At 35.3% G+C, this 27,013-nt stretch overlaps 7 protein-coding genes and 1 long non-coding RNA gene across 8 annotated transcripts; 4 read left to right on the forward strand and 4 right to left on the reverse strand.

Moving 5' to 3' along the window:
* Positions 1–260: 260 nt before the first annotated feature.
* LOC126325804 (uncharacterized) lies at positions 261–3,872 on the forward strand. Its single transcript, XR_007560391.1, has 3 exons — positions 261–486; positions 558–3,502; positions 3,614–3,872. It is a non-coding gene; the product is annotated as an uncharacterized LOC126325804 (long non-coding RNA).
* Positions 3,873–5,680: 1,808 nt separating this feature from the next.
* LOC126325805 (uncharacterized) lies at positions 5,681–6,943 on the forward strand. The gene is made up of 2 exons (XM_049995286.1): positions 5,681–6,103; positions 6,174–6,943. Exons 1-2 carry the CDS (start codon positions 5,772–5,774, stop codon positions 6,520–6,522), a joined length of 681 nt encoding a protein of 226 aa, XP_049851243.1. The 5' UTR covers positions 5,681–5,771; the 3' UTR covers positions 6,523–6,943.
* A 769-nt stretch (positions 6,944–7,712) lies between these two features.
* Positions 7,713–10,941, reverse strand: LOC126325839 (uncharacterized). Its single transcript, XM_049995332.1, has 4 exons — positions 10,486–10,941; positions 10,277–10,412; positions 10,016–10,163; positions 7,713–9,946 (listed from the first exon to the last, which is right to left on the reverse strand). Exons 2-4 carry the CDS (start codon positions 10,407–10,409, stop codon positions 8,299–8,301), a joined length of 1,929 nt encoding a protein of 642 aa, XP_049851289.1. The 5' UTR covers positions 10,410–10,412; positions 10,486–10,941; the 3' UTR covers positions 7,713–8,298.
* Positions 10,929–12,515, forward strand: LOC126325840 (uncharacterized). The gene is made up of 2 exons (XM_049995333.1): positions 10,929–11,444; positions 11,635–12,515. The coding sequence occupies exons 1-2, from the start codon at positions 10,938–10,940 to the stop codon at positions 12,421–12,423; spliced, it is 1,296 nt and encodes a 431-aa protein (XP_049851290.1). The 5' UTR covers positions 10,929–10,937; the 3' UTR covers positions 12,424–12,515.
* Positions 12,516–15,325: 2,810 nt separating this feature from the next.
* LOC126325874 (uncharacterized) lies at positions 15,326–16,088 on the reverse strand. Its single transcript, XM_049995380.1, has 2 exons — positions 15,881–16,088; positions 15,326–15,804 (listed from the first exon to the last, which is right to left on the reverse strand). Exon 2 carries the CDS (start codon positions 15,791–15,793, stop codon positions 15,326–15,328), a length of 468 nt encoding a protein of 155 aa, XP_049851337.1. The 5' UTR covers positions 15,794–15,804; positions 15,881–16,088.
* A 3,980-nt stretch (positions 16,089–20,068) lies between these two features.
* LOC126325831 (uncharacterized) lies at positions 20,069–21,206 on the reverse strand. Its single transcript, XM_049995321.1, has 3 exons — positions 20,766–21,206; positions 20,581–20,700; positions 20,069–20,167 (listed from the first exon to the last, which is right to left on the reverse strand). Exons 1-3 carry the CDS (start codon positions 21,144–21,146, stop codon positions 20,162–20,164), a joined length of 507 nt encoding a protein of 168 aa, XP_049851278.1. The 5' UTR covers positions 21,147–21,206; the 3' UTR covers positions 20,069–20,161.
* A 2,516-nt stretch (positions 21,207–23,722) lies between these two features.
* On the forward strand, positions 23,723–24,709 carry LOC126325875 (calcium uniporter protein, mitochondrial-like). The gene has a single exon (XM_049995381.1). It carries the CDS (start codon positions 23,723–23,725, stop codon positions 24,707–24,709), a length of 987 nt encoding a protein of 328 aa, XP_049851338.1.
* LOC126325864 (uncharacterized) lies at positions 24,458–26,989 on the reverse strand. The gene is made up of 3 exons (XM_049995368.1): positions 26,753–26,989; positions 26,587–26,681; positions 24,458–26,390 (listed from the first exon to the last, which is right to left on the reverse strand). The coding sequence occupies exons 1-3, from the start codon at positions 26,863–26,865 to the stop codon at positions 24,820–24,822; spliced, it is 1,779 nt and encodes a 592-aa protein (XP_049851325.1). The 5' UTR covers positions 26,866–26,989; the 3' UTR covers positions 24,458–24,819.
* Between the last annotated feature and the right edge of the window lie 24 nt (positions 26,990–27,013).

The following is a 27,013-nucleotide window of genomic DNA, read 5'->3' on the forward strand; positions in this document are numbered from 1 at the left end:
CAATCCCAAAAAAATATAATAGCATCAAATTATCATACAATATGTAGCGATGCTGTAGCCCATAAAATTTTATCGCTATTCATTAATACCTCTATCTTTTACATGAATAACATATTAAAATGCACGCTTATCTATCTTTCATCCTGCGTTGATATGATAGACTTATTTTATGCAACCTTTTGTAAATTAATACTTACATTCAAAAAAGTTATTTTTGTTACTCTAAGCAAAATAAACAATATTTACTTAATTTATTTACCAATTTATGCTTCTTAGTCTGCAAACATTTTCTACCGTTTGGCATAGCTAGAACTATGTCTTTTCCCTTTAAGCCTAATATAAAAAGATTCAAAACGGTAATATCTAATTGGCATAAGACTAAAAGCGTAGAGCATACTCCTCTTGTCTTTGGCTCAGCTTTAGATCCAACTAGCGACGAAATACCCCCTTTCATTCTAAACTGCGTAGAGTACCTATATATGTATGGTACGTAATGCGGGTTTTGTATACGCATATACATAAATTTCTCTCGTCTTTACATTATTTTATTCTTGTAGGGTCTAAAACAGAGGGAATTTTCAGAATTTCCCCCGAATCCAATGAAGTGAATAATCTCGCTATTCGTTATAACCAAGGAGAAGATATAGATCTGTGCAAATCAATAGAGGTAAAATCAGAGACAGGCTCTATTATTAGAAGATTGATAGATCCTCATGTTGTCGCAGCTCTTCTTAAGAAGTATTTCAGGGAACTTAAAGATCCTCTCTGCACATCAGAGATGTATGACATGTGGATTGCAACATCGACTATCAAAAACGAGCGGCTGTTTAAGGCTCAGATAAGAAAACTACTTCATTTTTTACCTCCTGTTAACTACAAAGTCTTTATGTATTTGATTGTGTTTTTTAATTTTTTATGTTCACATAGCGAAAAGACCAAGATGAACGCAATCAATTTTGGTATATGCTTTGGCCCAAATATCTTTCGTCCTAGGAATGATTCGAACGTCTATGAATTACTAGATGAATCGCCAATAGCTAATCAAATATTTTCAAGTCTTATTCAAAACAGCGAATACTATTTGAGCAGCCAAGTGGACTAGAAATCTAATCTATTAAGCTGAATAACACGAATAATAAGAACTTTTACTTGTGAAGCTAAAACGAGAGTTCACAGGTCAAAGTGCTCTTAGACATTCAACGTATTTTTGACCATCCAGCTAAATGCGATTACAAGTTTTGAATTATGAGTGGCAAGGAGGTCTTGATAGGTGCTGATTCTCGCGGTCCCACCATAGTTTATAGTTGGAGTGTGCTATTGAAAGGCTAGGCTTGTATTAAAGTCGCAACATCTAGTTTTGCCTTTCTTTATTCGTAATTTGCAATACATACAGCAAATTATAAAGTACTGCTATAAACTAAAATTTCGAGCATCAAGAATCGAATGAAAGAGCGAAACATTTTCTCTAAATATTCCTCTTTAAGAATAGATGCATTACGAAAAAATTAATTGCAATGCTAATTACCTACGAAAACGCTTAAAAAAAGTGAGATTTTAGAACCAAGCTGAAAACGTGACAAAATGATTTAAAAACTTCAAACAGGAGTCACTTTTAAGCGGAGATCAAAACGGTAAAAATCAAGCCGTTTTGACTATGTATCGATTTTGGCTGATTTAGACATCGGACTAAAGAGCCTGCTCTTTTATAGCTTTAAGTCGAGATACATCTTGTCATTCCAACCTAAATAAATGACGAAGGTGATATATTGGGTTCAGGTTGTCAATATCAGCTATATGCAACATATATGATAGCGCTATATAAAACAACATCAACAAAATCAATTTAGTAGATTTGAGTTTAACGCTCATTTTCTTAATTTATCGACTTCACATATATTCTAGCAAGATAAGAAAGTGAATCCCCAACCAAGGAAAATTGGTTCTATATGCTGTTCATTGTATGAATATTTCTAGCAATCCAGGCAGGCACATATATTACCTTTTGACAAAAATTGGATAAATAGAACTACTTAGGATTTAGCGGTTTTAAATCGAGTGTGAAAATCGGTATCCGCGATATCAAATCAAATTTACCTCGAGACCTATCTTGGTGACAGAGATTGGTAAATGGAATTGATGCGCATTACCGCGGTGGGTAAAGATTGACACACTCTATCTATGGAAGTAATAAGTATATAAGTTGTAATGAGGCTCTATACTGAAAGGAACAGATGAAACAAAGCGCATGCGAATTCATCATGTCGACTGCTTGCGAGTGTCCCTCTTTTACAACAAAGATTATAGTGTAATTATTCGAAGCTACAATCTCCATTCAATAGATAGAAAAATTATTTAGACTGGTTTACCTATCTCTATTGGAAGTTGTTATACGAAAATGGGGCCGAGAGATTATGAGAAAGGGCAACAAGCAAGAAAATAGTACACAATTTTTGGCATTATTTCAAACAATGATCTAGTAAAATTTCATTTGACTTTGATTCATTTAAAACCCTTTGCGGCTAGGGATACGCTGCTTTTTCTGGCCCTACAAAATCAAGTTAGGGTTTGTCAAAGTGCATGATGGAATACTGATTCTTAATATGATATTTGAAATCAGCAAGCAATGTTATAAAGATGTATTGAAACGTCTTCATAAACATTCTCAATATTCTTATTTTTGTGGTTTTCAAAGCGAATGAATTCAAAATGTTACAGCGATCAAGACAATTGTAAATTCAGCCTCGGCGCGTATCCCAAGGATCCATGTGAACCGATGGCTCCTTATGGAATTGCCAACGAAATTCTATACACGATGGGCTGACTCAAGAATATTATGTTTGATAACAGAAGAATTTCAAAAGTGGATGAATCAAAATTTTCGTATTATGGTAGCTAATACAGTCTGACACAACTGTTCTGAAACTAAATGCTTACAACGCCGACAACAAGACAAACTTTCAAAAGTATATTTGACACGTTCCTGTTAAATTGTGCACAGAAAACACTTAATAAACAAGCCATCACGGAGAAGCAGGAGTTGATATGGAAAGGATGAGTTGGAATTCCATTTTGTGGAGTAGCACGGTATATGGAATTAGTTTAGTCATGTGGCTTCTAGAATTTTCGAAAACTGATTTGTCTTGTATAGACAACGATATTGATGGTGAAGGAGGTACATAAACTGAGGACTTCCAGATGCTATGATGCAGATGGGTGCTACGGTTTACCCTACCTGTTTGTCTGGGGCGCTAAATGCGTTCGAATATGGTTGGAAAAATTACGCATGTTGTTTGATCCCGCTAAGCTGGAGAGAAGTGAGCCAAAAAATGAAATTTTTTGAACAAATTCAAAGTTTGGAAAAAGACCGAATAAACGAACTGTAGACATTTTTTTATCTTCCCCTATTAGGAAAGTCTGCATAGATTTCCGACAAGAGTAGGGCCTGTTGGAACGAGAGAACAAAACATCTCAACTGAGTCTGATTCTTCCAGCTTTATATATAGTACGTGCGCATTGTTGCAGTCTATAATAAATGATAAAATTGAGTCCGGCACGGAGTTGGTAGCGCAATTATCGAACAACCACGTATTTCTTACCATTGTGTCATTTTTAGTAGCACGTCTTATTTGCTGCCGTGTGTTATTCACTCGTTATATATGGCTTTCGATTGCGATCTTTTAGGGAAACTAGAACGGTTTGAACAATGGCTAGAAAATGTAGCGCATATCCAAAGGCCTAGAGAATTAAAAATCGTGCCCTCTGAAAACCCTAGCGATCGTTTCAAGGTTGTGCTCCACATATCTGACTCCGATCTCAAAGATGACGTCGAGATTCATCCGGAACTTTCAGAAATAAAAAAAAAAGTACGCATAGATGCGTGTTATCTTCCTTTTGTGCCGTAATCTCTTATTCTTGCTGCCCACTAATACAATTCACCAAAACAGGTTCAGTCTTTTATTTCTAAAATTCAAGTTTCTCGTAGTTGGATTATCAATGCCTCTTTGCACAGCGACCAGATTCTCGTCAAGCAACTGCGTCAGAGACTGATTGAGCTAGATGAAGATTTCTTCAACCGTAGAAAAATTGTTCCAGAGCTAGAGGGAGTACCAGGCGAGCATGGCGTTAAACAGAAATATTTAATGGGGTTTGACTCGAATTTTGTGCTTAATTTATGGTACACTTTGATGCTAACAAAGGAACCAGAAAATAAGTGGAAACCTTATTTTGACATATTGCCCAGACGAGTTCCTATTCCGCTATTCTGGACTAATGAGCAGCTTGAACTAACGAAGGGAAGCAATTTATACGAAGCTACTCTGCAACTGAAGCTTTTGCTTGATTATGTGTACCACTCTATTTTGCGTAAACTAGACGTCAGTATAAGTTTGGAAGACGTGTACTGGGTATATTCTATTTATTCTTCCAGGGCATTTCCTATTAGCGCTCCCCTACTAGAAGATGGCGATGCTCTTTGCGCCGAAAATGTAGACTGCAACGCATCTCCTATACAGAACTCCGGTGACTCATTGCAAGCTTCGCTTGTTCCGTTTGGCGATATGTTTAACCACTCTTTTCAATCTCAAGTGTCGCACATCGTAGATCATCCAAGTCATGATTTTATAATGAATATCAACACCCCTGCCTTAGATGGAGTCGAGTTATTCAACAACTATGGGCCCAAGAGCAATGAATCGCTTCTGCTTAGCTATGGGTTCATCGTCGATGTTGCAATGGGTATGGAGAACCCATATAGTTCATACTGGATTCAACTGGCCATTAACGAAGAAAGTTCTCAATATCGTACTCAAATGGCATTACTAAAGCACTATGGACTCGAGAGCCGCTATCATTTAAAGAAAGATGGCGTCATTCCACAGGACATGTTTGCCACTATGAGAATATGTATTTTTGACGAACAAGAACTCTATTTTTTTTTTGACAAAGATCGAAGCCAACTTTATAAGCCTTTCAGTTATAGAAGCGAGACGCTGCTTTATTCGACTTTGATTCAGCTTTTGTGTGGTCGACTATCCCGTATCGCCCATGTAGGCGAATATATAGCGGGAGGCTGGTCGTGGCTAGTTCAAAACAAGGCAAAGCTTGGTTACATTGAATACATGGCACTGAGTTATATGAACGAGCAGAAAGAAATCCTCGAAAAAGTTTTGGAGACGGCGTATTCACTTCAGGGTAAGTATTTTCAGACAGCATTTCGCGAAGCGTCTCGATTCGATCCACTGCTCGATTGCTATCCGCACCAAACGTCGCATTGTATACCCGAAGAGTGGAATGTGCGCTGGGACCAGTGGCGAAAAGCTGCCTACTCTGTTGCTAGGCCGCATCAAAGACTTGACGTTCCCTTTGCCGCCGTTCCATTTGAATGGATTATCTGCAAAACGAACATATTAAAAACGAGTTTCGGAATGCTGATACAAGACGCTTGGAACGTGCTTGAAGAGGATATTCTGATGGCCCTTTTTATTCTGTATCAACGCCGCACAAAGGGGGAAAAGTGGCATTCATACATGAGTGCGCTTTCAAGTGGTAGCGAGCCAGGCGAATTCCTTTATTGTAATTCCATATCATTTGCCAATGATGACATTTTTAAAGGGTCTATAGGCAATACGCCTTTGGCATCCGAATTCAATGACTGTATTGATGTTGCTGAATATCACTACTACAGCGTATTCCAAAGTATCAAGCATTTGTGGGATGGGTTTTGCACGGACGATTTTGCCTCAGAACACTTTTATTGGGCATATTCTTTGATTATGGCAGAAGCAACAGAACTTAATTGTGCTCAACTTCAAAATTCTGAGCTTGCCTTGTTACCGTTACATGGTGCTATTCGATATCATCCAAAAACTTCGCATGATGTCGTTTTTGATCAAGCTAGCGGAAATATAGTCGTCTGGACCAGTGCACTGGACGGGGAAAAATGGGCTTACTCCGACTACGGTAAACGTATGGATCAGTTGCTATGCGACCGAGGACAAGTCGTATCCGAGTCTTATCAACCAGCCATTGTACCATTCAGCCTCCCTCTCGATGACGACGACGATACCGACAAGAGAGTTGATTTACTGGAAAAATGGAACCTAAAGTACGATTTAATTTTTAATTTTAATTTTTTTTTAATAATGGCTAACTTTGTTCTATGTGGGATAATCCAGCCATTCTCATTATCTGAGCCTGCACGACCGACCCCTGAAGATACAGGCGGCTCTACGAATACTGTGTCTCGATACCGCTGATCTGGAACACTTTGCCAAGTCTCAGTCAAATCCGTTTGATAGTCTGTCCGACCACTACGAACTAAAGGTAAAGAAAATGTTTTCTTCTATAGCCAGTGAAAAATTAGACAATGTTTTATCGCTTCAAGTTTCACAATCGAATTCACCAAGGTTCGACAAGTTAAAACGTGAGCTCATTCAAAAATACAAAGACAAAGTGATCAAAGTACTAGAGTACAACTTAAACGAATTCGGCAGTACGAGCAACTGCACAAATGAAAGCGCTTAACCGTTCAGAACAAGATCGAGTGCCTCAGACTGGTTGAAAGTTTATTCCATCAGCGCGCAGACGCATCATGCGTAAATAGAGCTGCTACTGTAAACCACTCTATATTCGCCACATTCACAGAATCGAGTACTGAAAGTCAACTACAGAAAAATAGGTCTCTCTCAACTGGCAAATCTGGGCCGGACAAAGCCAAACAATTCAAACAGTATCTAACAGCCTCGCTTCTACTTCGAATTTTTTTACACTTCATGTGTATCTGGGCTCTGTTCTTTTGGAATTCCGCTGCAGATTTTTGCAGACCCGTCGACATTGTGAATTTCTTTTAACCCAAATTTCCCAAAATGTGGCTGGCAAGAACGAAAAATTTCATGAATTACTATAGCTCAGCCGATATACATAAAAATACATAAGAATCGATCTAGAGACTACACACAATTTTAGTACTTGAGAATGTAAATTGTTCATAGTTTTATTCAAAGCCAGCAAACGGTTCTTTACGATACAGTGTATACGCATTAGTGCGCACCTTAAAAGTGATAGTAGCAATAAAACTAGTTCTTAGTTTGCTACCTTTTACCGCATAGCCATGTCCAGGCTGGCCGTCTGCTCGGTTACTTGTGCCTTGTATAATATGTCGTGGCGAACTGTGCAATAATGTGTTATCTGTACATTTCACGTTCCGAGTTGGTACAACATATACTTTTCCGTCATATCTATCTGTTTCAAGTTCATAGGCCCCTTCTTTCTAAATCGATGGTAGTTCCTGCCTCAATTTAACAACGTTATCCAGCTATACCAATAAGCTGTCGCCGAGTGACTTCCAGTTACTGACATTGGCATTGTTCTAAAAACAACGAATCAAGACCAGTCGTTTTTTCATTCTTTTGTGCGATTGATTAGCTTTTGGATTATCGTTCAATTTCCTAATTTTTTTAAATTTTCGTGAGAATCAGATACACGAAGTCAGCTCTATCAACTCAAAAACGTGTCATATCAATGGAACTGTTATGCATCTTTCTAAATCCGTCTAGAATGGGGCGCTGAAAACTAATAGGTAGCCCCAACTGTCAAATACTAGGCTAGACAAAACCGTGAGGCGTTGACATCGTTGATTTTAAATAGCTAGTGATGTGGGCGAACATGCATATAAGTCTTGATACGTAGTTCTGGAATTGAATTCGCTAAGGTCATCTCACAAAAAATTGAAATTTTATAAAAGAGACAAACCTACATTCGACCTCTCTATTTTTATCTACTATAACGTAGAATTCATATGCGAACGACGTCTACAATACGTCTGTGGAGTTTTTCCATAGCTACCGGGCGTCAAGTCTCGATGGTTTTAACATATAGCAGAATAGAAACGAAAAGGTTATATGGTTTCAGTTTGGCAGCATCGAATTACCAGCAGACTGCAAGCAAAAAGAGGACGGTCGCAAAAACAGGATGATGGAGTGAAATTAATAACGGCATTGTGACCACCAAATATGTCAAAACGTCTAGGCATCAAACAAAATTGTGTGAACTCCCAGCGTACACACGCTTTTCCTCAGAAGCAGATGCTGAACGTGAATGCGGCTCAGGAGTAGTTCATCGCAAAACTCTCTATTAACAGGAATGTTTTTTTGCAATAAGGAAACTGATTAAAGCCAACTGAGGTCAACAATATGCGAATACCAAGGTCTGCTGTACAAGACAAAGTAGAACTTTTTTAGCCAACTGCAAAATCGGCAAACTATTTTTATTGTAAACAGTGTTGGTGTATATGCTTGTGTTCTACGTAAGGTCTTGCAAGTTTGGTGTTGATAAGTTGACTCGGAGTCCTCCTATCTGGTCTTCTTTCTTTTTGGTGTTGGGCTCCGCGATAGGATAGTACATAACGTCATCCCATGGGTGGCGATACAACGGCTGTTTTAGACGTTTTTGGTCCAGTGCGTGACCAATAAGCCCGATGCTGCGGCCCAATATAAAGAGGCTGTTGAAGAACCCAATTTCGATCATTTCTTCTATTTGTTCGTTGTCGAAAGAGGCACAAGAGTTCATGAGGTCGAGAAAGAGGACGGCGATTACACCGTCGACGTTTAGTATCAAATTGCTGGCTTTTTTCAGGGTATAGTTTTCGACTCGTTGGGCATATTGTAGATATTTGAGCGATGAAAATGACTTGGTGGCGTATTCTATCAAAATTTGTACGCGGCGGTCGGGGTTGTGTTGAGATTTAACTCGGTGCCCAATTCCAGAGATCAGTTGGCCCTCCGCTTTTTTGCTCTCTACGAATTCGTCTGGAGGTATACCGGTGTCGCAGGCGTGCTTGAATTGGCGTGCTGCGTTGTCAATAGCACCGCCGAAGCGAGGCCCAATGGTCAGAAGTCCAGATGTCAAGCAAGAAACTATATCTTTTCCTGCTCTAGCGGCGACAATCGTGTTATGGGCTCCCGAAACACACGGGCCGTGATCGGCTACTAGAATCATGCAGATTTCGATGAAGCGAGTGGCATATTGAGGAAGGCGGCATTTAAACCACAACAGCGAAATAACGTCGCCAATTGACATTTGTTCTTGAATGATCTCCGAAACAGAAATGCCAGCGTATGTAGGTTCATCGCCGCGATCGTTGCAAATGGTGGATACAATTCCAGTTGCTCTACGAATTCTGCCTTCGCGCATCATGTTGACGTAATTTTCTGGCAGGAATTGCGGATTATATATTGGTACGGGAATAATTGTACCTTGATCAACCAGGCGCTTATATTCCTTGGCAATTAATAAGGCAAATTGATTGAAACAATCTGGCACAAGAGCACCAGCTTCCTTCAGAGCCTGGTTTTTTGCTTGTGCAGACTCATTAGCAACTCCAGACTTAGCGCCTGCATGGCCGAACTGCACTTCTGTAGGGAACAGGCTAGCGCATGTCCCAGTGACCCACGCGGCAACAGGCTTGGTAATTCGTTTGTTTTTTATGGCTTCAGCTACTTCTAGCTCCGAGGTTCCTCCTATCTCACCTAATATGACGATCATCTTGATTTCTGGTATTGTCTCGAACCTTAGCGCATGACTCAACATAGTAGATCCAGGATAGGCATCACCGCCAATAGCAATGCCTTCAAAAATTCCATTGGTATAAATGCTCAGCAAACGATACATTTCGTTCGAAAGTCCCCCCGACTTTGTAATGAGACCTATACTGCCAGGCCTGTATAGTTTCGACTCGATGACGTTGTCTATACTCCCTGCAGCATCTCCAATCTTGAATGCCCCGGCTTGCAGTCCGCCAACGGTAGCTGGGCCAATCACAATCTTTCCCAGCCTTTCGGACAGGATACGCAGACGCTTCGACTGTGACTCTGGAATACCCTCGGCAATAATGACAACACATTGAATTGTATTGTACTGGAGAGCTTCTAAACTCGAATCATAGGCGGATCTGGACAAAAGTGGTAGATTTTTTTTTTCTATTCAAACCCTTTCTGAGCTTTCAATGACACATTCGTACCTGTGACTTGCATAGTTTATGAAGACTTTAGCCTGAGGCTGGCATTCGATGGCCTTGGATATACTACCATAAATTGGTAACATAATTTCTTCTTGCCCGAAGAAGATCTTATGGTGCATGACCATGGAGCACCCGGGTTTGATAAGGCCTTTGCAGTCGTTTGACAGAAGGAAAATGAGAATGTCATCTCGATAATTGAAAGCGTACATCAAAGTGCAAAAAATTCCGTTTTTGATATTGACGAGTGTAAAAAAAAGGTACCTGCAATGCTTGGAATCGAGCGCCTAGAAACGTAATCGAAGTCCAACATGCTTTGAATGGGGACCTCCTTGAAATTGTAAATCAAGGACTGTGTGGTATTGTTGAAAAGATGCCTGGGCTTTATAGGCTGCATAATCTACAAAACAAAATTAGAGTAATGCGCAACGTAGTGTATGAAAGGAAAAGGATGGATGAATTTTTCTACGTACCGAGCAAGTGGTTTGGGTATAGGACAATTTACGTTAAGAGAGAGGTTTAATGAGATCATAACAATTTAGAGCCGTAAATGTATTTTTTTTGTTAAACCTGTAAAACTTGAGCTGAAAATAGAAATAGGGTGACGTGATGTCATTACCTGAATGCACCCCTAACATAATTTGATATTCGTTTTAATGAGGGTGGACGGTTTGTATGGATGTGGACAGATTAGACGTTGAAAAGCTAATTAAAGAGTTTTCTTGATTTAGAAAGTCTTTCTGTTGATTGTGTACTAGCATTTTACCAAGAGATACTCTTCAATTTAAGACAGGTTACACTGAAAATCTGAGTTTGGAGATGAGTGGTTAGTATAATCTGATTTTTTAGCGTTTGACAGCAGCAACTTATTTTTGTAACTAAAAACGTTGATGCACGCGTTCTTGATTTCACTTTTGTCAAAATTATGGTACATAGAAAGCTCAGGGAGTGCGATGCTAAGCAGCTGGTTGGAAGACAGCTGTCAAAGTACTGTGTAGATAATGATATAACAGATGGAATTAGGGGGTTGTTTACATTCCCTGTCGATGACTCTACGAATTTTCGTCATTTTCGTCATACCGGCCTCAATCTGGATAATGAGCGCCTTGTGTTAAAGCCGGATATGTGCTTCGGGAAGCGCGGAAAGCACAATCTAGTTTTGATCAACGAGACGTTTGAAGCGTGTGAGAAGTGGATCAACAGTAATATAAATACAGAGGTAGAAATTTCTGGTTTGAAGGGCAAGTTGACAAATTTTTTGATAGAGAGATTTGTACCACACGAGAAAGAATACTATTTGTCATTAATGGCAGATGCAGATGGCACAGTTATTCGGTTTAGCACGGCAGGAGGAATCGAGGTGGAAGAGAATTGGGATAAGGTGCAACAGGTCCACGTAAAATTAGATGAAGAAATAGATAACACACAACTTGTACGTTTTAGATTTGAATATCACAGTTGAGTAAATGATGGATAGGGAGAATAAATGCGTGTATTATATGTATATATATGTGGTTTTTACACGGTTATGAAGTGATATAATTAGAGGTGATTTGGGTGTAGAGTACAGTTGTCGTGGTTACCTATTTTGACCTGACGCATGTGTGAAATTTGGTGGTTAGAAATTTCTGTTGGAGGGTGTGCCAAAGGTAGAGTACGATAAGGCGGTAAAATTTATAGTGGCGTTGTATAAGATGTTTTGTAATTTGGACTTCGTCTTGTTGGAGATGAATCCGTGGTGCTTTGATAACAAAGGAAACGTGGTGCCGTTGGATATGAGAGCCGAACTGGACGATTGTGCGTACTTCAAGAACCGCAAGGAATGGGGCGAGGAATTAAAATTCCCGCCGTCGTTTGGACGCATTGAGATGCCAGAGGAAAAGTACATATCCGAATTGGATGCGAAGACAGGGGCATCGTTGAAGTTGACGGTATTGAATCCAGACGGATGCATGTGGACGATGATAGCAGGCGGTGGAGCGTCAGTGGTATTCGCAGATGCGATCGTAGATGCCGGATATGGAAATGAGCTGTCCAACTACGGTGAGTATAGTGGTGCGCCCAACGAAGAGGAAATTTACCAATATGCGAAGGTTGTTGTCCGATTGGCTTCCGCATCCAGGTCCCCGAGGAAAAGGAAAGCGCTGATAATTGGTGGCGGGATTGCGAATTTTACAGATATTAGAGCCACTTTCAAAGGGATAGCACATGCTCTTTTGGAGTATTCTGATTGTCTCCATAGGGCTGGCTTCAAAATTTGGGTTCGAAGAGGTGGGCCGAACTATAAAGAAGGGTTGAAAATGATGAAGAAGCTGAGCGAAGAAACGGAATTGGAAATAGACGTTTACGGGCCTGAGATCGGCCTAACTGACGTGGTTCCTATGGCAATTGCGTATGTTGAAGGGAAGTAATGGATTAATGGCATGAAGAGGGGCAAAAAATATAGGAAAATCAAGCCGATTTACAATTCATTATTTAAATAAAAACATGGCTTATATAATGATGATGGGACGGAAGTTTTTTTTTACCTCTTTGATATCGCCAATTGAAAAGAAACTTTGTGCGTAGGCGATAAAAAGCTTGAACGCTAATAGATGGAAAAAAAGCTCGACGTAAGCTCTACCGAGGTACAAAATGGCGTACGAGACTACTGCAGACCCTTGAGCGCCTAAACATAGTTCTTGGCTGGTTACGAGTCACAACAACGCATAACAAGGAGAGTCAAAGGAAGACAGGGGGAAAAAAATTAATACTGTTGGTCTAGTTTTATTAATCGACTTTGTTCACCATCTACCCTCTCTAACGACTCCCAAATCTTTTTAAACCACGAATTACACACTCTACCTATTGCTTGACTATTCTAAAACCTTTCCTAATTTACAATCCTCCACTATCCATCTTCACTCTTCAATACAACATCATACCATCAAAATACTTCTCTCTACCATATCATACTACCCATCCACACTATTTGTACGTGCCCCTATATCTACAAACACCCTTCTAACTACTCATCTATCTAATCTTATACTATGTCGTAACTATGCACACATACTATATCATATTTACACACTCCTTTCATTCTGTAACATTATCCATCCTCTAACTCTAAAACCTCTCTACCTTCACAATCCACACCTATCAATATTATTCCATACGTATTAACACTCTATTCTTGCGCACGTCCTACTATCAACCCTCCTCTATTTGCCCTATCACCCCTACTCCTCCACTTATCTTACTACTCAGCTTATTTTCTCTCTATCTCATGCTATTTACACCCCTCATTGTACCGTAATATATAGACACTTTAAATATTATCATAATGTCCCTTTAGACATCTACTTCACGCTAGTATATTACACACATCCATTTTTCATCACATCGTACTATCTACACACTATCCACATATTTTAATCCACATCGTGTTACCCACGCACTCTTGATGCTTCCATATTATCTAAATATATATTACCTACACATTCAAACTCTACCTTATTTCCTTATGCACTTCTTCACTATATCATATTGTCCACACACTCCTCATCATATCGTACTATCCACTCCTATTCTATCCAATCCATAATTTGTAATCTCTTACTCATACTATCGATAACTACTCTCTTCTTGTCTAACGATTAATTACTAAATAACATATAACTCTATTCGATAAGTATTATATATATACTATAGATTGACTGTTTCATTTTACATATAATATATATATATATATATATACATAATCTAACAACGCTGTCTGACAAATATATCACTTTGTTTATCTTTAATTTCTATTAAATGAAATAACCCACTAATATCACTAAATTCAGACAATGTAGTTAGTTGCTATTATGTACTATTAGTTGAACATATGTTTTTATATGTTTACAAATATTTTAGATAGTTACTAGAATGATACAACTCAGTATCAATTTATACAAACCTGATAATAATAGGTTTGTGCGCAGTGTGTGATGAGTGTGTAACTGAAGAGTTTTCAGTTTCTACATCTTATCATGATTGCTTGTAAACTACATGACTCTCCAATTGAACTATATTATCTATTTGATATCTATTTTTAGTATTAATATTGTTTATATTTAATATTCATACACATATTTCAAATTACACGTTATCATAATGAGGTTTCTAGAATAATGCATATCAAAATTTATCATCGTAATCAAATTGCTTTCAGTTGTTCTAAATATCGTCGTATTATTTAGTTTTTGCTATATATTTATCTAATAAAATACATATCGTACATATATTATTTTTTAATTTTACTTTTTATTTATTATATTAGATAAAAATATATTAAGTTCGTGTTTAATCAAGCAAGACCATATCATGACGTTTTACTATTATATATATACTAAATCACCATATTATTATTTTGTACTATGCCGTTATATATAATATATATTATCATATTATCACTTTATAAATATTATTATATATATACATTATATAACGTCTGTCGTTTTACCTTTACAAATAGTAATAATATCATATATACTCATGCTTTTAGTTATATATTTCTTACGCCTTCCAGAAATTCTCCACCTTCTATTATGTCGTATGCTGCTTATGTAGTCTTTTTTAATATATCATTACATTGTATGTCTGTAGTTTTAAATTTTTATTAACACTGATCTAATAGGCACGTGTTCTGTACAATTATCATTCTGTATACATACGATTATCTGACATTCTTTGCTGGTCTTTTTTGAAATATAAATAACAGCATCTTCTAAAACTTACTCTTCATAATTACAATAAATGAAAACTTTCAAACTAATTATTTTAACATTTTTAATCATCTTTATCTATATATCAATTAACACTCCTATCCATAACTCTCAAAAGTGTTAAAAAATATCATCTTGAGTCAAAAACGATATGATATATGACAAAATACAGATTCTGATAATAATAAATATTTTATTTGTAGAACAGCAAAAATATACAACAATCATAAAAAATGCAAACAGAGTAGTATTATTGTATAGTTAACATTATTATGTGGATGGATAAGGCTTTAATAAGACTATAATGTGAGAATAGCCGCATAAGTGTATAAACGTATATTATGGTATATAATAAACTCAAAATTGTGTTGAGTGTATATATTTGTATTATTGCGCTGTATAATATGTATTTGTACATGCTTATAAGAGTTAAAGTAATACTATAAGTAATCATATATGTACATATATATTGTATGTTTATTTACGTGATATTGACGTATATAGTAATATATCATTGTTGACAAGTTCAATGACAATATATATCATCAACATTGATCACAACTCAAATTATCTCGCCTTTATCATACCAGTTTATTTGATTAGCAAATTGGCATTTACAATGGGAATTAACGTATTTTATAGCGTTATTGATAAGTTTGATATGCCAATAAATGTCACTATCGAATTTATTGTCCCTCTTGATTATCAGCCCGGCCATCATCATGCAAGCACAGTATTCATTCAGTGATGACATTCGCTGACAGTGTTCATCTGCGCTAGACACACCATTATATTCTAAAGCTATACGAATAAGTTCCATATCTATATTTTCTATAGATGCGCAATCATTTACTCTATATAAAGGTCGTAAAAGGGGTTGTCGATTGATATGCCTAATTTCAGTCTCTTGTCTGCTAATGTAATTTTTCGTGTGAAGTATCAAAATACCACTTGTGATTATGCAAATAAATGAGAATAGCAGAGATCTTGTCTTTAAATTTATTCTAGTTGTTGATCTTAACATTCCCATTCTAAGTTAAACTTGTTTAAAAATGTTTCATTAATTATTGATCTTTCCATAGCATCTATTTGCTAAAAAAACATTATATGAACATACAACTTAATATGTAGTACGTATGATAGGATAAAAATTATGATGTTATTAGATTATATAATTATAGTGTGCATATAGAGTTGCACAAATTATCTTCCGAGTTTCAGTCAAATTTCCTACAGTAAAAAGTATCTTCATCGCCGCCATGAACAACAGTAAATCATACTACTAAACTCAAATCCAAAATACTGTTACTGTTTTTCATTCTATATAAATATTTAATTACAGTTTATTCTAGAGCTATCTGGATTAGTACTAAAAATTATATGAATTATGCATTATTTCAGTTATTTGTAAATCACGTTACAATCTTGCATTACAACGTAAATATTTAAAAAATTGTTTGCAATATGATCGTTAACGTCTTTTTCATATAATCTATTTTACCGATAAATACATCTCATAATTAGACATACTAGTCGTCTTATCTATCAAGCTATATGTTATCTGTGAACAAAACTATTATTCTATCACTTCAAACATAACCTATGTGCACCTCATAGTCATTATATATTACAGCTACTACGCATATAAATTCGATTATTATATTATCCCAGCATAAGTCTTTTTAGTCGAACTATTGGTCAATATGCATCAACTTAACATCACCAGCTTTACACGAATTTTTTACTCTGGTACACATATTTGCGATCGTATACTTTAATTTCAAACTTTGTCTGTTATTCTCATAGAATTACAACTAATAAATCTCATTCAGAATAATATATCTATCTTAATTTCTACATCAACATTCCTATAAGCTGTTTCAAGCATTCATTATGTGTCTAAAATTATATAACTGTTCTTCTGTGTATGCTATTTTCAAATTGCCGTATTATTCATATTTTCGATAACTGTCTTTATCCAATATTTTTTTTATTATATTTGTATTATTTTTTATTGAAATAACCGTCGCAATACTTTTTGATCTCTCTTCATTAGCGTCTTTTTATATAGCCGCCATTTTTCGTTTCTTCTATACTCACTTACCTTATTCGAGAAATTTATTAAAGATATATTATAACATAATTATTTACACTTCTTTCTTCGATACTCGCTTTTCGTTTTATATTTGCCGTCATTACTTCAATTAGGACGTTACTTTTTTACGTCATTCCTGGTTAATTTAGGTAGTCTTTCGACGAGTTTATTAGTTTTCCAACTATAACTATTATTGAGCCTGTATGTTTTGTACCCGTTTATATTATATTTTTTTATCAAATAATACATCATCATATAGCCACAAATTCAAAGGAATATTATACAAGGCATTCGCAATGTTGAGATAGACGACGAGTCTGCAGGCAATAAAGGATGTCAGTGCCAATCGATTAGGACAACGGTTTATCCTCCTTTTCAAGTATACCCGTTATACGTCTGTCTCTTTCTGTAAGTCCGTCTGCTGTACCTTCACCCCCTTTTGCAGATCTGGTCGCAACGGGTTTGCCTAAAAGTCAAACCAGATCCTTCAGAAGAAACGCTTCTCTGCCAAAAAAAGCGAAAACAGATTCTAAGGTCTTTAGCATAAATCGAAGAAGATCACAATATTTCGCCCTCCCTTCGTGTCCATTCAGTACATTTCTACCTGACGAGAAAGTTGGCCTCATCAACAAAGAGAATTCTATTAATGAGATCAAAAAAATGTGTAAATAATCAGCCCAGATAATTCACTCTCTTCTAGGTACGGTCTCCGGTCTATGAACGAATATCTGACAATTCTTTGGATTTATTTTGTACATTTGTACGTTATAAGAAAAATTTATTAAAAAAAAGAGATACCCGTGAACTGAACTCATAATAAAGGCCGATTACCAAGCATAATTTACTGATCATTCACGTGTTAATGAAAGATGTTATAAGGTATAAGCTTTCAGTTATTATAAAAATACCTAACTAGATTTTCCTAAATCATAACAGATGGAAAGCAAATAACATAAAGTGATGGTTAATCAAATAATCGAGCGTTTAGTATGCACTCCGTATTCGCATTATAGTGTATTAAAAAAATAAGGAAGAAAAGCTTACAGCTTTTCTCTGATGCCAAAAGCCACCTACGTCCATTTACATATCTAACCGTTTCCCGTGCCATTAGAAACTGTTTTATCGATATCAGGGATATCTTCATCACTAGTGAAGAATCCGCGTATCCGCTCGATTCATTCTGCTTCTCGCCCAATATAGAATGTATGGAACGCGAAAAAGGTTATCTAATTGTATTTGTCTGTGGACACAACGAGCTCCATTTCAGCCGACAAGCGCAATGCCAGACATATCAATAACAAAAAACATCTAGACAACTCAGCTGAGTACTTTGACATGTATATTAAAGCAAAAATAACTATGACTAAGCCATAAAAACTAAATCTAAATTTGAAAGATATTTTCTAATTATAATAATATCAAGTATTTACGTTCATTTTCCGTGATACTACAACATGCATATAATTCGTTTTTGATCTATGTCTAAATCCTCTGCTTGTTTTCCACTTCTCAAAACATCCAGCTTCTATCTTGCATTCTACTTTTCTGTTCACCTCTTCACAATAGCTGCCAAAATATTTTAAAGAAACTAAGCTGCACCATAGATTTAGCAAGTGTCTTCTATCCAAACGAATGTAATTTTGGAATATCGATGGAATTGATATTTTGTAATTTGATATAAAAATATATAATTGACGGAATTGATATTTTATAATTCTCTGTAAAGAAGAAGCATTAACTGAATCGCTATTTTAAGAACAAGTCAGTCCAATGTATTCAACATTGACTATTGGCCACTTTGGGTATCTTTTTTCTGTAACTCACACATAAGTCTGATTCCTGATCATACACAATTGAGTCAGTTTTGCGCAGCTGACACTCGCAGAGTACACTCTTCTACATATGTGTTTTGGAATTCAGTTTGAACGCACAATGCCGGGAACCTAATTTGAAGGTCATTTCGAAACAAATTTTATCTTCACCTTTGGCTCAGCTTGACGATGCGTCTATTTTTTTTTCGTATGCTCCATGTGTCAGCCATATATACTCTGATCTCTTTTTGTGTCCTTAATATAACATCACATATGTATATAAACTGTGCTATTATCAATATTTTAAATATGACAATTTTTATATCTATGTGATTTTATACATCTAAGTCATGTAAATTTATGTATAGCTTTCCTGATATGATAGCCAATGAACTACTACTATCAAATACTAATTGTACTTATTATATCTATACTACGTTATATTTGCCATAGCTCTTAGGCATCATAATTGATAATACAAAACATCTTAATTATGATTCGGTTCAGGAATACTGCTCCAAATATCAGGGTGATGTAAAAGTGATCGAGAGTGATAACACAAATGCTGGTAATCGTAGGTTATTTTTCAACAAAGGTTCTATATTACGCGTTGACGATTTGGATAGCTATGACATACGAAATACTATTATTTAATATAGTTTGAAACCATACTGGTTATAAATAGCTTCGCATAACTTTTGCAATAACTCAAATGATTAAATGGGTTAAATCAGATAAGCAAACTATATAAGATGTTGAAATCTCTATTCCTCATTGATTTATCATGTCTCAAATATAAAAAATAGTTAATTATCGCTATAAACTTCTTTAAAAAAGTTCCTTAGATTAAAATCAAGATCTATATTGATAACAATACGGACTCTTAATTATATAAACATTGAAATATTGTTCGATAAAACTTCATAGCATCAAAGATTTAATAACCTGTATTGAAACAAAACAGATTAACACAACTATTTCTCCTCAGCTAACATATTGAAAAGACTTTTGTCTAATAAATTATTGAGCAACGTTCTGTGACTATAAAAAAGTCACATTGATAAATGCTTCGCGATTTAGCATAAATATTTCATTATTTCATATAAGTCACTTCAGTACGTGCTGTGTCCTTAATATTGAAAATTAAACCATTGTTCTGTAAATCAAAAAAATAATAGTTTTTCTACACCTGTTATGTGGTTTCAGGTCTAGAAAAGTTAAGTGAAATTAACAGCACAATTCTTGTCAATCACAATTAATGATTCAAATAACATGTACACATATAGACAGGAGTAAATGCCTTTAAAAAACAGTTGAAAAGTAAATGGGCTGATATCTATAAATTTTGAATTTAAGATAAGTATTGTATGCATTTAAAGTTTTACTTAGTGTAGCTCTAAGAAAAATATATTTATTCTGTCTATGTAGCTGCTGAGCATTATCACCAATATATTCCTTCACTTTGACATGTGATTACCAGCTAATTACCCATTTATATCTAGATTATTTGTTTTATACAAAGTTCAGGAATTAATGTAAGAAACGCTATACCTAATTATTATTTTTACTTTAAACATTAAAACATAAAATACAAAAAGATTAAGCCTTAGGATAAAGTACGATTAAAAAGACGAAACAGCCAATATATTCAAAAACACAACACGGCTCAACATCTCGGTCAACCAACTTAGAAATTAATTATAATTCTACGAAATCAAACATTAACTATTAATGGAAAATAAAAATATTATAACTACACCTGCGACAAATCAAAAATACTATTATAAATATGTAACGAAAATTTATTGAAGTCTATTATAATTCACCAAAATTTGCAAGCCGATGCTTTGATTAAAAGACGTTGAAAAGCAAAAACTTAAATAGAAGCATTTGGTTATTTCATAAACATACCGTGGAAGACATGTAAGTAAGAGCTCGTTCTCTAGCCAAATATTCAGCGTGACTAATATCTTCAATATGCCAGGAGCAAGGGCCATATGGATTTTTTTGATCAACAACTAATTTATTTCTCTATAAAAAAAAGTCAGTATACAATACGAGAGATGTTACTGAGCTTCTAATTATGGAAACAGTACAATATCTGGATGAACATCTTCGGCATCAATATCATATTCATTCCAATGACGTTGAAATTCATCAAGTAAAAAGATGAAAAATATTGAAACGATTTTTTTGCAGATAGCAGGAGTAAACTTAGTAGATGTTTGAATAGACAAAACAGATCTTATGGCATATCGTTGGATGTTGTCATTGCTAGGATCTTTCAGTGCCTCTCGGAAAATAGAGTCAAGCAGGGTGACAATTTTATTGACAGATTCTTCAGAAGAGCGCTCAGATGGATTAGTGACTGAATGCCTTTCTGCTTGTTCAAACAGTGACCGAATAATTCCGCGCGTCGACGAAACAGAAGGAGATGGCTGAGCTGGTTTTCGAAAAAGTTTTTTATTTTTACCCATTTGAAAATAAAAATATAGCTGAGCGTAATAAAACCAACCACTTGAGAGGTATAAACTAAAAACACAAAATGTGCCGTATGTTTTTGCTTATATGTAAAGCTCTGAAATAAAATGTTTTTTATCAAAATATTGTTTCATTAGACGCAACAATGTAAATGTCCAAATATAAGGTGTAAAAATTTGGAATGTAAATATAAAACGTGATATTAAAATCATTATGTAAACTAAAACTTTAATTGCTCAGCTAGGGAATGAGTTTTATGCTTCGGATAAAAATGAAAAAGTAGAACTATAAGTATAGATGTTACTATTCAAAATAAGAAGCCCGGAAAACAGTCATTCAACATGTCATGATCTAATTGATGCGAAATCTCGTTAGTGTAGAATCTGTGAAAAAGTTTTAACATTTTGTATTTTGGACTGAAAGACCTTGTGCAAAGCCAAAAAAACAGACTGTTTTTACTGTGCAAACTTGGGAATATTTTAAATGTTCAGCACCTGCTTGCTAAGTATCCGATATCCTGGGGGTGTATTATGACTAAAGAATATGATAGCAAGGACTTTTTCATCTCCATCTATCACTGGACACTTTCAAAGCCAGCTTCGCGCTTCGAAGGGTTGTCATGACAAGAATATGATATCAAATAACTTTTCACCCATATCCATCACTGAATACTTTGAAAGTCTATCTCAAAAATGCAAAACGTATTAATTCTATCTATGTACACTTTCTATATAATGCGTATATATATATATACACACCCTTATATATTCAACACTTACTTCGTCTGAGCCATATATATATTTTCATTATTATTCTTTTTTTCACGTATTTACATTTCTCACTCTTTTTCTAACTAGATTCTACACATATTATTTATCTTTCTGAGTTTTTTATGTACTAAAAATTTATGTGCTCATAACATTTATATATACATTTTTATAATATACATATATATATATATTATGCATGTATGTATTCTTCCCTGTATCATGTCTTTTTCTGTATCACATGTGTTTTCTCTACTATTAATTCTTCATATATTTACAATATTTTTATATGTTCGTTCTTCTTTTTTATATAATATTATACCTCACCAAAAACTCTACATATTTTTTTCTATACCTTCTATATACTCACTTAATGCTACATGTTCTCCCATATAATCTCTATACATTCCTCTATGTATCAACTGTTGACTCTGTACGCTGTTCTGTACATCCTCCTCTGCTCATCTTAAATGTCTCCTTGTAACATCCTTACTCACTCTATATACCTCACATTATTTTCTCCTCCTTTTATTTGCGTATGTATTCATCTATTTTATGTATTATTTTCTCTATTTAATACTCTTTACTAATTATCCATACTGTATCAATCTAATGTGTTTAGATTCTCAATATAACTCTATCATTCTCCTTTTGATAGTATATGTTCTCAATTCTTAATACATGCATAATTCGTATTCTCAGTTCCCAATATATGTTATCCATTTCTATATACAATATATGTATATTCTCAATCACCAATGTTGTTTTTATTTTTACTCTATCATTCCCAATTATCAATAGTTATATTTTCACAATACTCAACGCCTTATTAGACCTTTTTGTATGTTATAAGTCTTCCTGTCTACGTAAATTCCAAATTCTACGTATATAAATACTTATTCACAATCTCAATCTATATTTTTACCCACAAAAACACGTATATATATGTATATGCGCGTATATACCTTCTCAACTTTCAGCTCTGCATATGTGTCTATATACACCAACCATATACGTATATCCATAACATGCTATATGTGTATATATATATATATATACACATATACTTTCTCAATATCTACCTTATTCTTCAACTCATAGTATCAGGTAGTTTGTTAATCGAAAAATAACATCAATTATAAGTCATTCAAGTTTTAAAATTTTACTATTACTATAGAACTAGTTATTTAATAAATTAATAAATTTAGTATTTAAATATTAAATCAAGCATGTTTCAATAGAATTCAATCTTTAGTTGATTTTAAATGCTCTTATCACAATTAGCAAGCAAGTACTTTGAAATTTAATTTTACTATATCTGCTTAATCAAAATTATGATGATAAACTTCACCATAAACAAACGTGCTCCTTTGTATTTAAACGTCCGTATAAAATAGTAACAAATTATAAACAGTTCGATTTTTTGTTGGGCAGTTTGGCTGTGTTGATATAGTGCTGTAATTCTAAAGCCGCTGGCATTTATTTATAGAGTTTGGGTGGAGTGAATGGTAATAAAATCAACTGGTCACGCTATTTGAACAAGCGAAACCTTATTCGGGTCGTTCGTAAATACAGCGTTACTAATTGTACTAAATTGAGCTATAAGAAACAGTCAAAAGGTTTCTGCCATATTAAAAAATCCCTCACCTTTGGTATGTTAAATAAAAGCGAATAAAAATCTACATCTTACTTGACCACTTCTATTTGGTGTGATGTGTGGATCCACATTTTTTAGTAATAAACTAATTATTCTGAATTGAAAAGATACCATTTACATACAAACTATATACGAAAAACTAGTAAAAATGACTATAAATCTGCCTTCTGCTGGCTCAGTTATCTTTTTTGCTGAAGCCAACGATAGTATAGCAAAACTATTCGAAGATATTCGAAGAGAGGATCTAAACATCAATAAGCTCGAATGTCTGTATGAAGAAAGCAATTCTTATGTCTCTCACTGTACACAGGTTAAAGATTTAATCAGAAATAAGGTATCTTTTGTTATAGAGGACAAAATCTATAAACTAAAAACTGTCGACTCAGCGTTGAATTCGTATCATCATATGACGTCAGATAATTTTATTCAAGTTAATGATATTAGAGATGTAGTTCATCAAATGTATCTCTGTGCACTTCGAAAAAAGGTGGAAAAAGATTCTCGTTATTGTATTTCGATAGAGGAATATTTTAGCTGGTCAGAAGATCTAAGAATTAGTCGAAACCAGGCTATGCTTTTGTTAAGGGGTATGCACCAAGCTGGCCTGATTTTCTATTTTGAGTCGAACCCTAGGTTTAACAAGTACATTTTCAACAAAACTGATGTCATTATTTCCAGCCTAGCCGGCGCCCTCGGATCTGAATTGTCTTCTCAAGAAAAAGTAAGAAAAAATACAGAACTAAGGCAAATAGAAGCGGAAATCTCAAATTTAGATGTACAGAAAAAAAAATACGATATAATTGCTAAAAGGCGAGCAAAATGTTGGCTATGGAGTGGTTTCGTATGCCTGACTATGCAATTTAGTGTATTAGCACGTATGGTCTGGATTGACTTTAACTGGGATATTATCGAACCTATTACTTATTTCATCAACTTTTCAGCGACAATACTCGCATTTACATTTTTTTTCAAATCGAAGGAAGATTATACGTATTCAGCACTGGAAAAAAAAATTATCGATAGAACTCTGAGGAAGCTTTATATCAAAAATCGCTTTAATTGGACAGAATGGCACAATCTTGATAAAAAGCGAACTGAGCTCCGAGAGTACTTGAAGCGAGGTTCTGAATTATAGAATTCAGGAATAAATTCGCGCCGTTATCAACGCTACGAAGCTATAGCAAATCGTAAGAATAGCAGCATCTTAGACATGTAAAATAGTGAATACAAAAAGCTGAGTGATGATTAAATTTTCTTAGCACGCGAACCAAATGCATAGGTATGTAGCCAATCATACAACAAATTGAATCGGACATTCATAGGTATCATTTTAGAAAAATATACAGCCTTCCACATCCAGATGGCTCCGATACCAGAAAAAATTGATTGGCCTTTGCTGCCTCTAGGCAAGATTCCTTGTTCCGCTCCAACATACTCATACCCACCCAGATGCTTGTACTTAAACTCCGGAAACTTAGGCAGCTCAGCTTTTCCTGGGACATTTGGCTGGCCTTGCTCATAAGAGCCCTTATTTAAGTGTCTAGCCAAAAAATCACCCTGTTGAAAAGCCACAGTTGCTGTTTGAGGAAATCGAGTTAATGTGTGCTCTGCGTAAACCAAAAATTGTTTAAATTCATCGACGGAAAGTTTCTGACTAGAATCTATGTCAAACTTATGAAAAATTTGACTATCAAAAGCTTTGATAGCGGGGTAAACTAAAGCCATCTTGGAGATTAAGTGGTGATATTCGTTCAAATCAATACTTCCGTCTTTGTTCAAATCTGCCCTATTCAGAATATCGTCAAATTTTTGCAGAATATAGTCTTGAGCGATGGTCGCGCAATCACCGACAGCAAAAACGTCTTCAACGCCCTTGACTCGAAGAGCAGGATCACAAACTAAAGCGTGTTCATTATTTTGAATAGTAACAATATCGTGGAATTTTTTCAAAAGAGGATGAAGAGAAGGTCCAACTGTCCAGATGCATATACCAAATGGTATATCAATACATTTTGTTCCAGATATCAAAGGATCGGAGATTTCGGCAGTAATGCTGTTCTTGGAGATAGATTTGATAACAGTAGCAAATAAAACCTCCGTGCCTTCTCTGCAGAAATAATTATACATATTGTCACTAATGGTCTTATCGTAGAAATTACGAATGTGGGCTTTTGTATGGACCATAGTAATTCTTAAATATCTTGATAAATGGGGATATATTTTGTCGATATCAGATTTGAGATAGTCATGAAGATTTGCGACTAAGTTTGAGCTAACAGGACTACCACCAACTACGACTAAATGCAAAAGTTTTCTTTTTTCTTCGTCCCCAGTATTCGGGAGGTTTGCACGCTCCAAGCGACTAATAATTTCATTTCTAATCTTGATAGAATCAACAAGCCCGTATAAAGGTAAAGAGTACTGAACTGCATTTTTTACGTCAAGATAGTTAGGCACAGAACCAATTGCCAATATGAGTTTATCATATTCGAGCTTAAATGGATCACATCCAGAGACGGGTGAGCACTCAAGGTATTTAGAATGATGGTTGATACTAGTTACAGAAGCTTCAAAAAAATGGAAACGATCAGATTTTACAAAATTACGTATAGGCTCAGTAATAGATTCAACTTTGACTACTCCAGCAACGGCATCAGGTAATCCAGGAGTAAACAAAAAATAGTTTAAGGGAGAAACAACCGTCACGTCGAATTTGTTCAAATCTAAGCGTCGAAGACAAGATACAGCACCCCAGCTAGATCCAACTATGACAATTTTTTCTTTTTTTATAGAAGGATTAATCTGGTTGAAGTAATCTAGACTGCATAAAACGGTCAAAAAGTATAAGATTTTGCCTTATGCATGTATACATAATGTGTATGTGGAAACGATTATTGGAGGTGGATATATTAAAAGTAAAAAAGAAGGCGTCAAAGATATGTGAACATTAAAAAGCAATTTAAAGTTTTAAATAATTGAGGCTAAATTCAAAGGGTTGTTTTCATTGCCTACCTTCAGAGTATTTGGTGAACTTAAAGACGCCGTATCCCCCGAAAAAGATGCATGGAAAAAGCAGCCAGACGAGTTTTGACTTTTTGTTTTCTAGCCTATAATGCAATACGACAAATAAGTATCTCTTTATTCGAAAGCGGCTGCAAAATAAATGCTTATGTCATACAAAGAGTAAGTGGATAAATGACGTGTACGTGTCGTGTTCACGCAGTGACCGTTACCGCTGCAATGAACTGTCAGCCTCTGCCACGCCCTTGGAAACAGACTTCCAGAAAGCATCAGACAAGTGGTATATGCCAAAATCAGGATAACTAGAACTCTTTTCACTTGCGTAGATCATGTACGAGCTAATACAAAAAGCAAATTCCAGCCTATGGATTCGTCAGCATACAGGCCAAAAATCTTCTTTTTTATCGCACATGTACAT

The sequence above is a fragment of the Schistocerca gregaria genome, unplaced genomic scaffold (assembly GCF_023897955.1).
Source record: "Schistocerca gregaria isolate iqSchGreg1 unplaced genomic scaffold, iqSchGreg1.2 ptg000946l, whole genome shotgun sequence".
Taxonomy (NCBI): domain Eukaryota; kingdom Metazoa; phylum Arthropoda; class Insecta; order Orthoptera; family Acrididae; genus Schistocerca; species Schistocerca gregaria.

What these genes read in the sequence shown, in the direction of transcription:
- LOC126325875 (XM_049995381.1), top strand. Translation starts at nt 23,723, where the DNA reads ATGACTATAAATCTGCCTTCTGCTGGCTCAGTTATCTTTTTTGCTGAA.
- LOC126325840 (XM_049995333.1), top strand. Translation starts at nt 10,938, where the DNA reads ATGGTACATAGAAAGCTCAGGGAGTGCGATGCTAAGCAGCTGGTTGGA. An exon ending in AAATAGATAACACACAACTT is followed by an intron (nt 11,445 to 11,634) that starts GTACGTTTTAGA and finishes TTTGGTGGTTAG; the next exon opens with AAATTTCTGTTGGAGGGTGT.
- LOC126325864 (XM_049995368.1), bottom strand. Translation starts at nt 26,865, where the DNA reads ATGCTTTCTGGAAGTCTGTTTCCAAGGGCGTGGCAGAGGCTGACAGTT. An exon ending in CATTTATCCACTTACTCTTT is followed by an intron (nt 26,682 to 26,752) that starts GTATGACATAAG and finishes ATTGCATTATAG; the next exon opens with GCTAGAAAACAAAAAGTCAA. An exon ending in GTTCACCAAATACTCTGAAG is followed by an intron (nt 26,391 to 26,586) that starts GTAGGCAATGAA and finishes TATGCAGTCTAG; the next exon opens with ATTACTTCAACCAGATTAAT.
- LOC126325831 (XM_049995321.1), bottom strand. Translation starts at nt 21,146, where the DNA reads ATGGGTAAAAATAAAAAACTTTTTCGAAAACCAGCTCAGCCATCTCCT. An exon ending in AAGATGTTCATCCAGATATT is followed by an intron (nt 20,701 to 20,765) that starts GTACTGTTTCCA and finishes TTTTTTTTATAG; the next exon opens with AGAAATAAATTAGTTGTTGA.
- LOC126325839 (XM_049995332.1), bottom strand. Translation starts at nt 10,409, where the DNA reads ATGCAGCCTATAAAGCCCAGGCATCTTTTCAACAATACCACACAGTCC. An exon ending in CTCGATTCCAAGCATTGCAG is followed by an intron (nt 10,164 to 10,276) that starts GTACCTTTTTTT and finishes ACGACTGCAAAG; the next exon opens with GCCTTATCAAACCCGGGTGC. An exon ending in ATAAACTATGCAAGTCACAG is followed by an intron (nt 9,947 to 10,015) that starts GTACGAATGTGT and finishes ACTTTTGTCCAG; the next exon opens with ATCCGCCTATGATTCGAGTT.
- LOC126325805 (XM_049995286.1), top strand. Translation starts at nt 5,772, where the DNA reads ATGGCAGAAGCAACAGAACTTAATTGTGCTCAACTTCAAAATTCTGAG. An exon ending in CTGGAAAAATGGAACCTAAA is followed by an intron (nt 6,104 to 6,173) that starts GTACGATTTAAT and finishes GGGATAATCCAG; the next exon opens with CCATTCTCATTATCTGAGCC.
- LOC126325874 (XM_049995380.1), bottom strand. Translation starts at nt 15,793, where the DNA reads ATGGGAATGTTAAGATCAACAACTAGAATAAATTTAAAGACAAGATCT.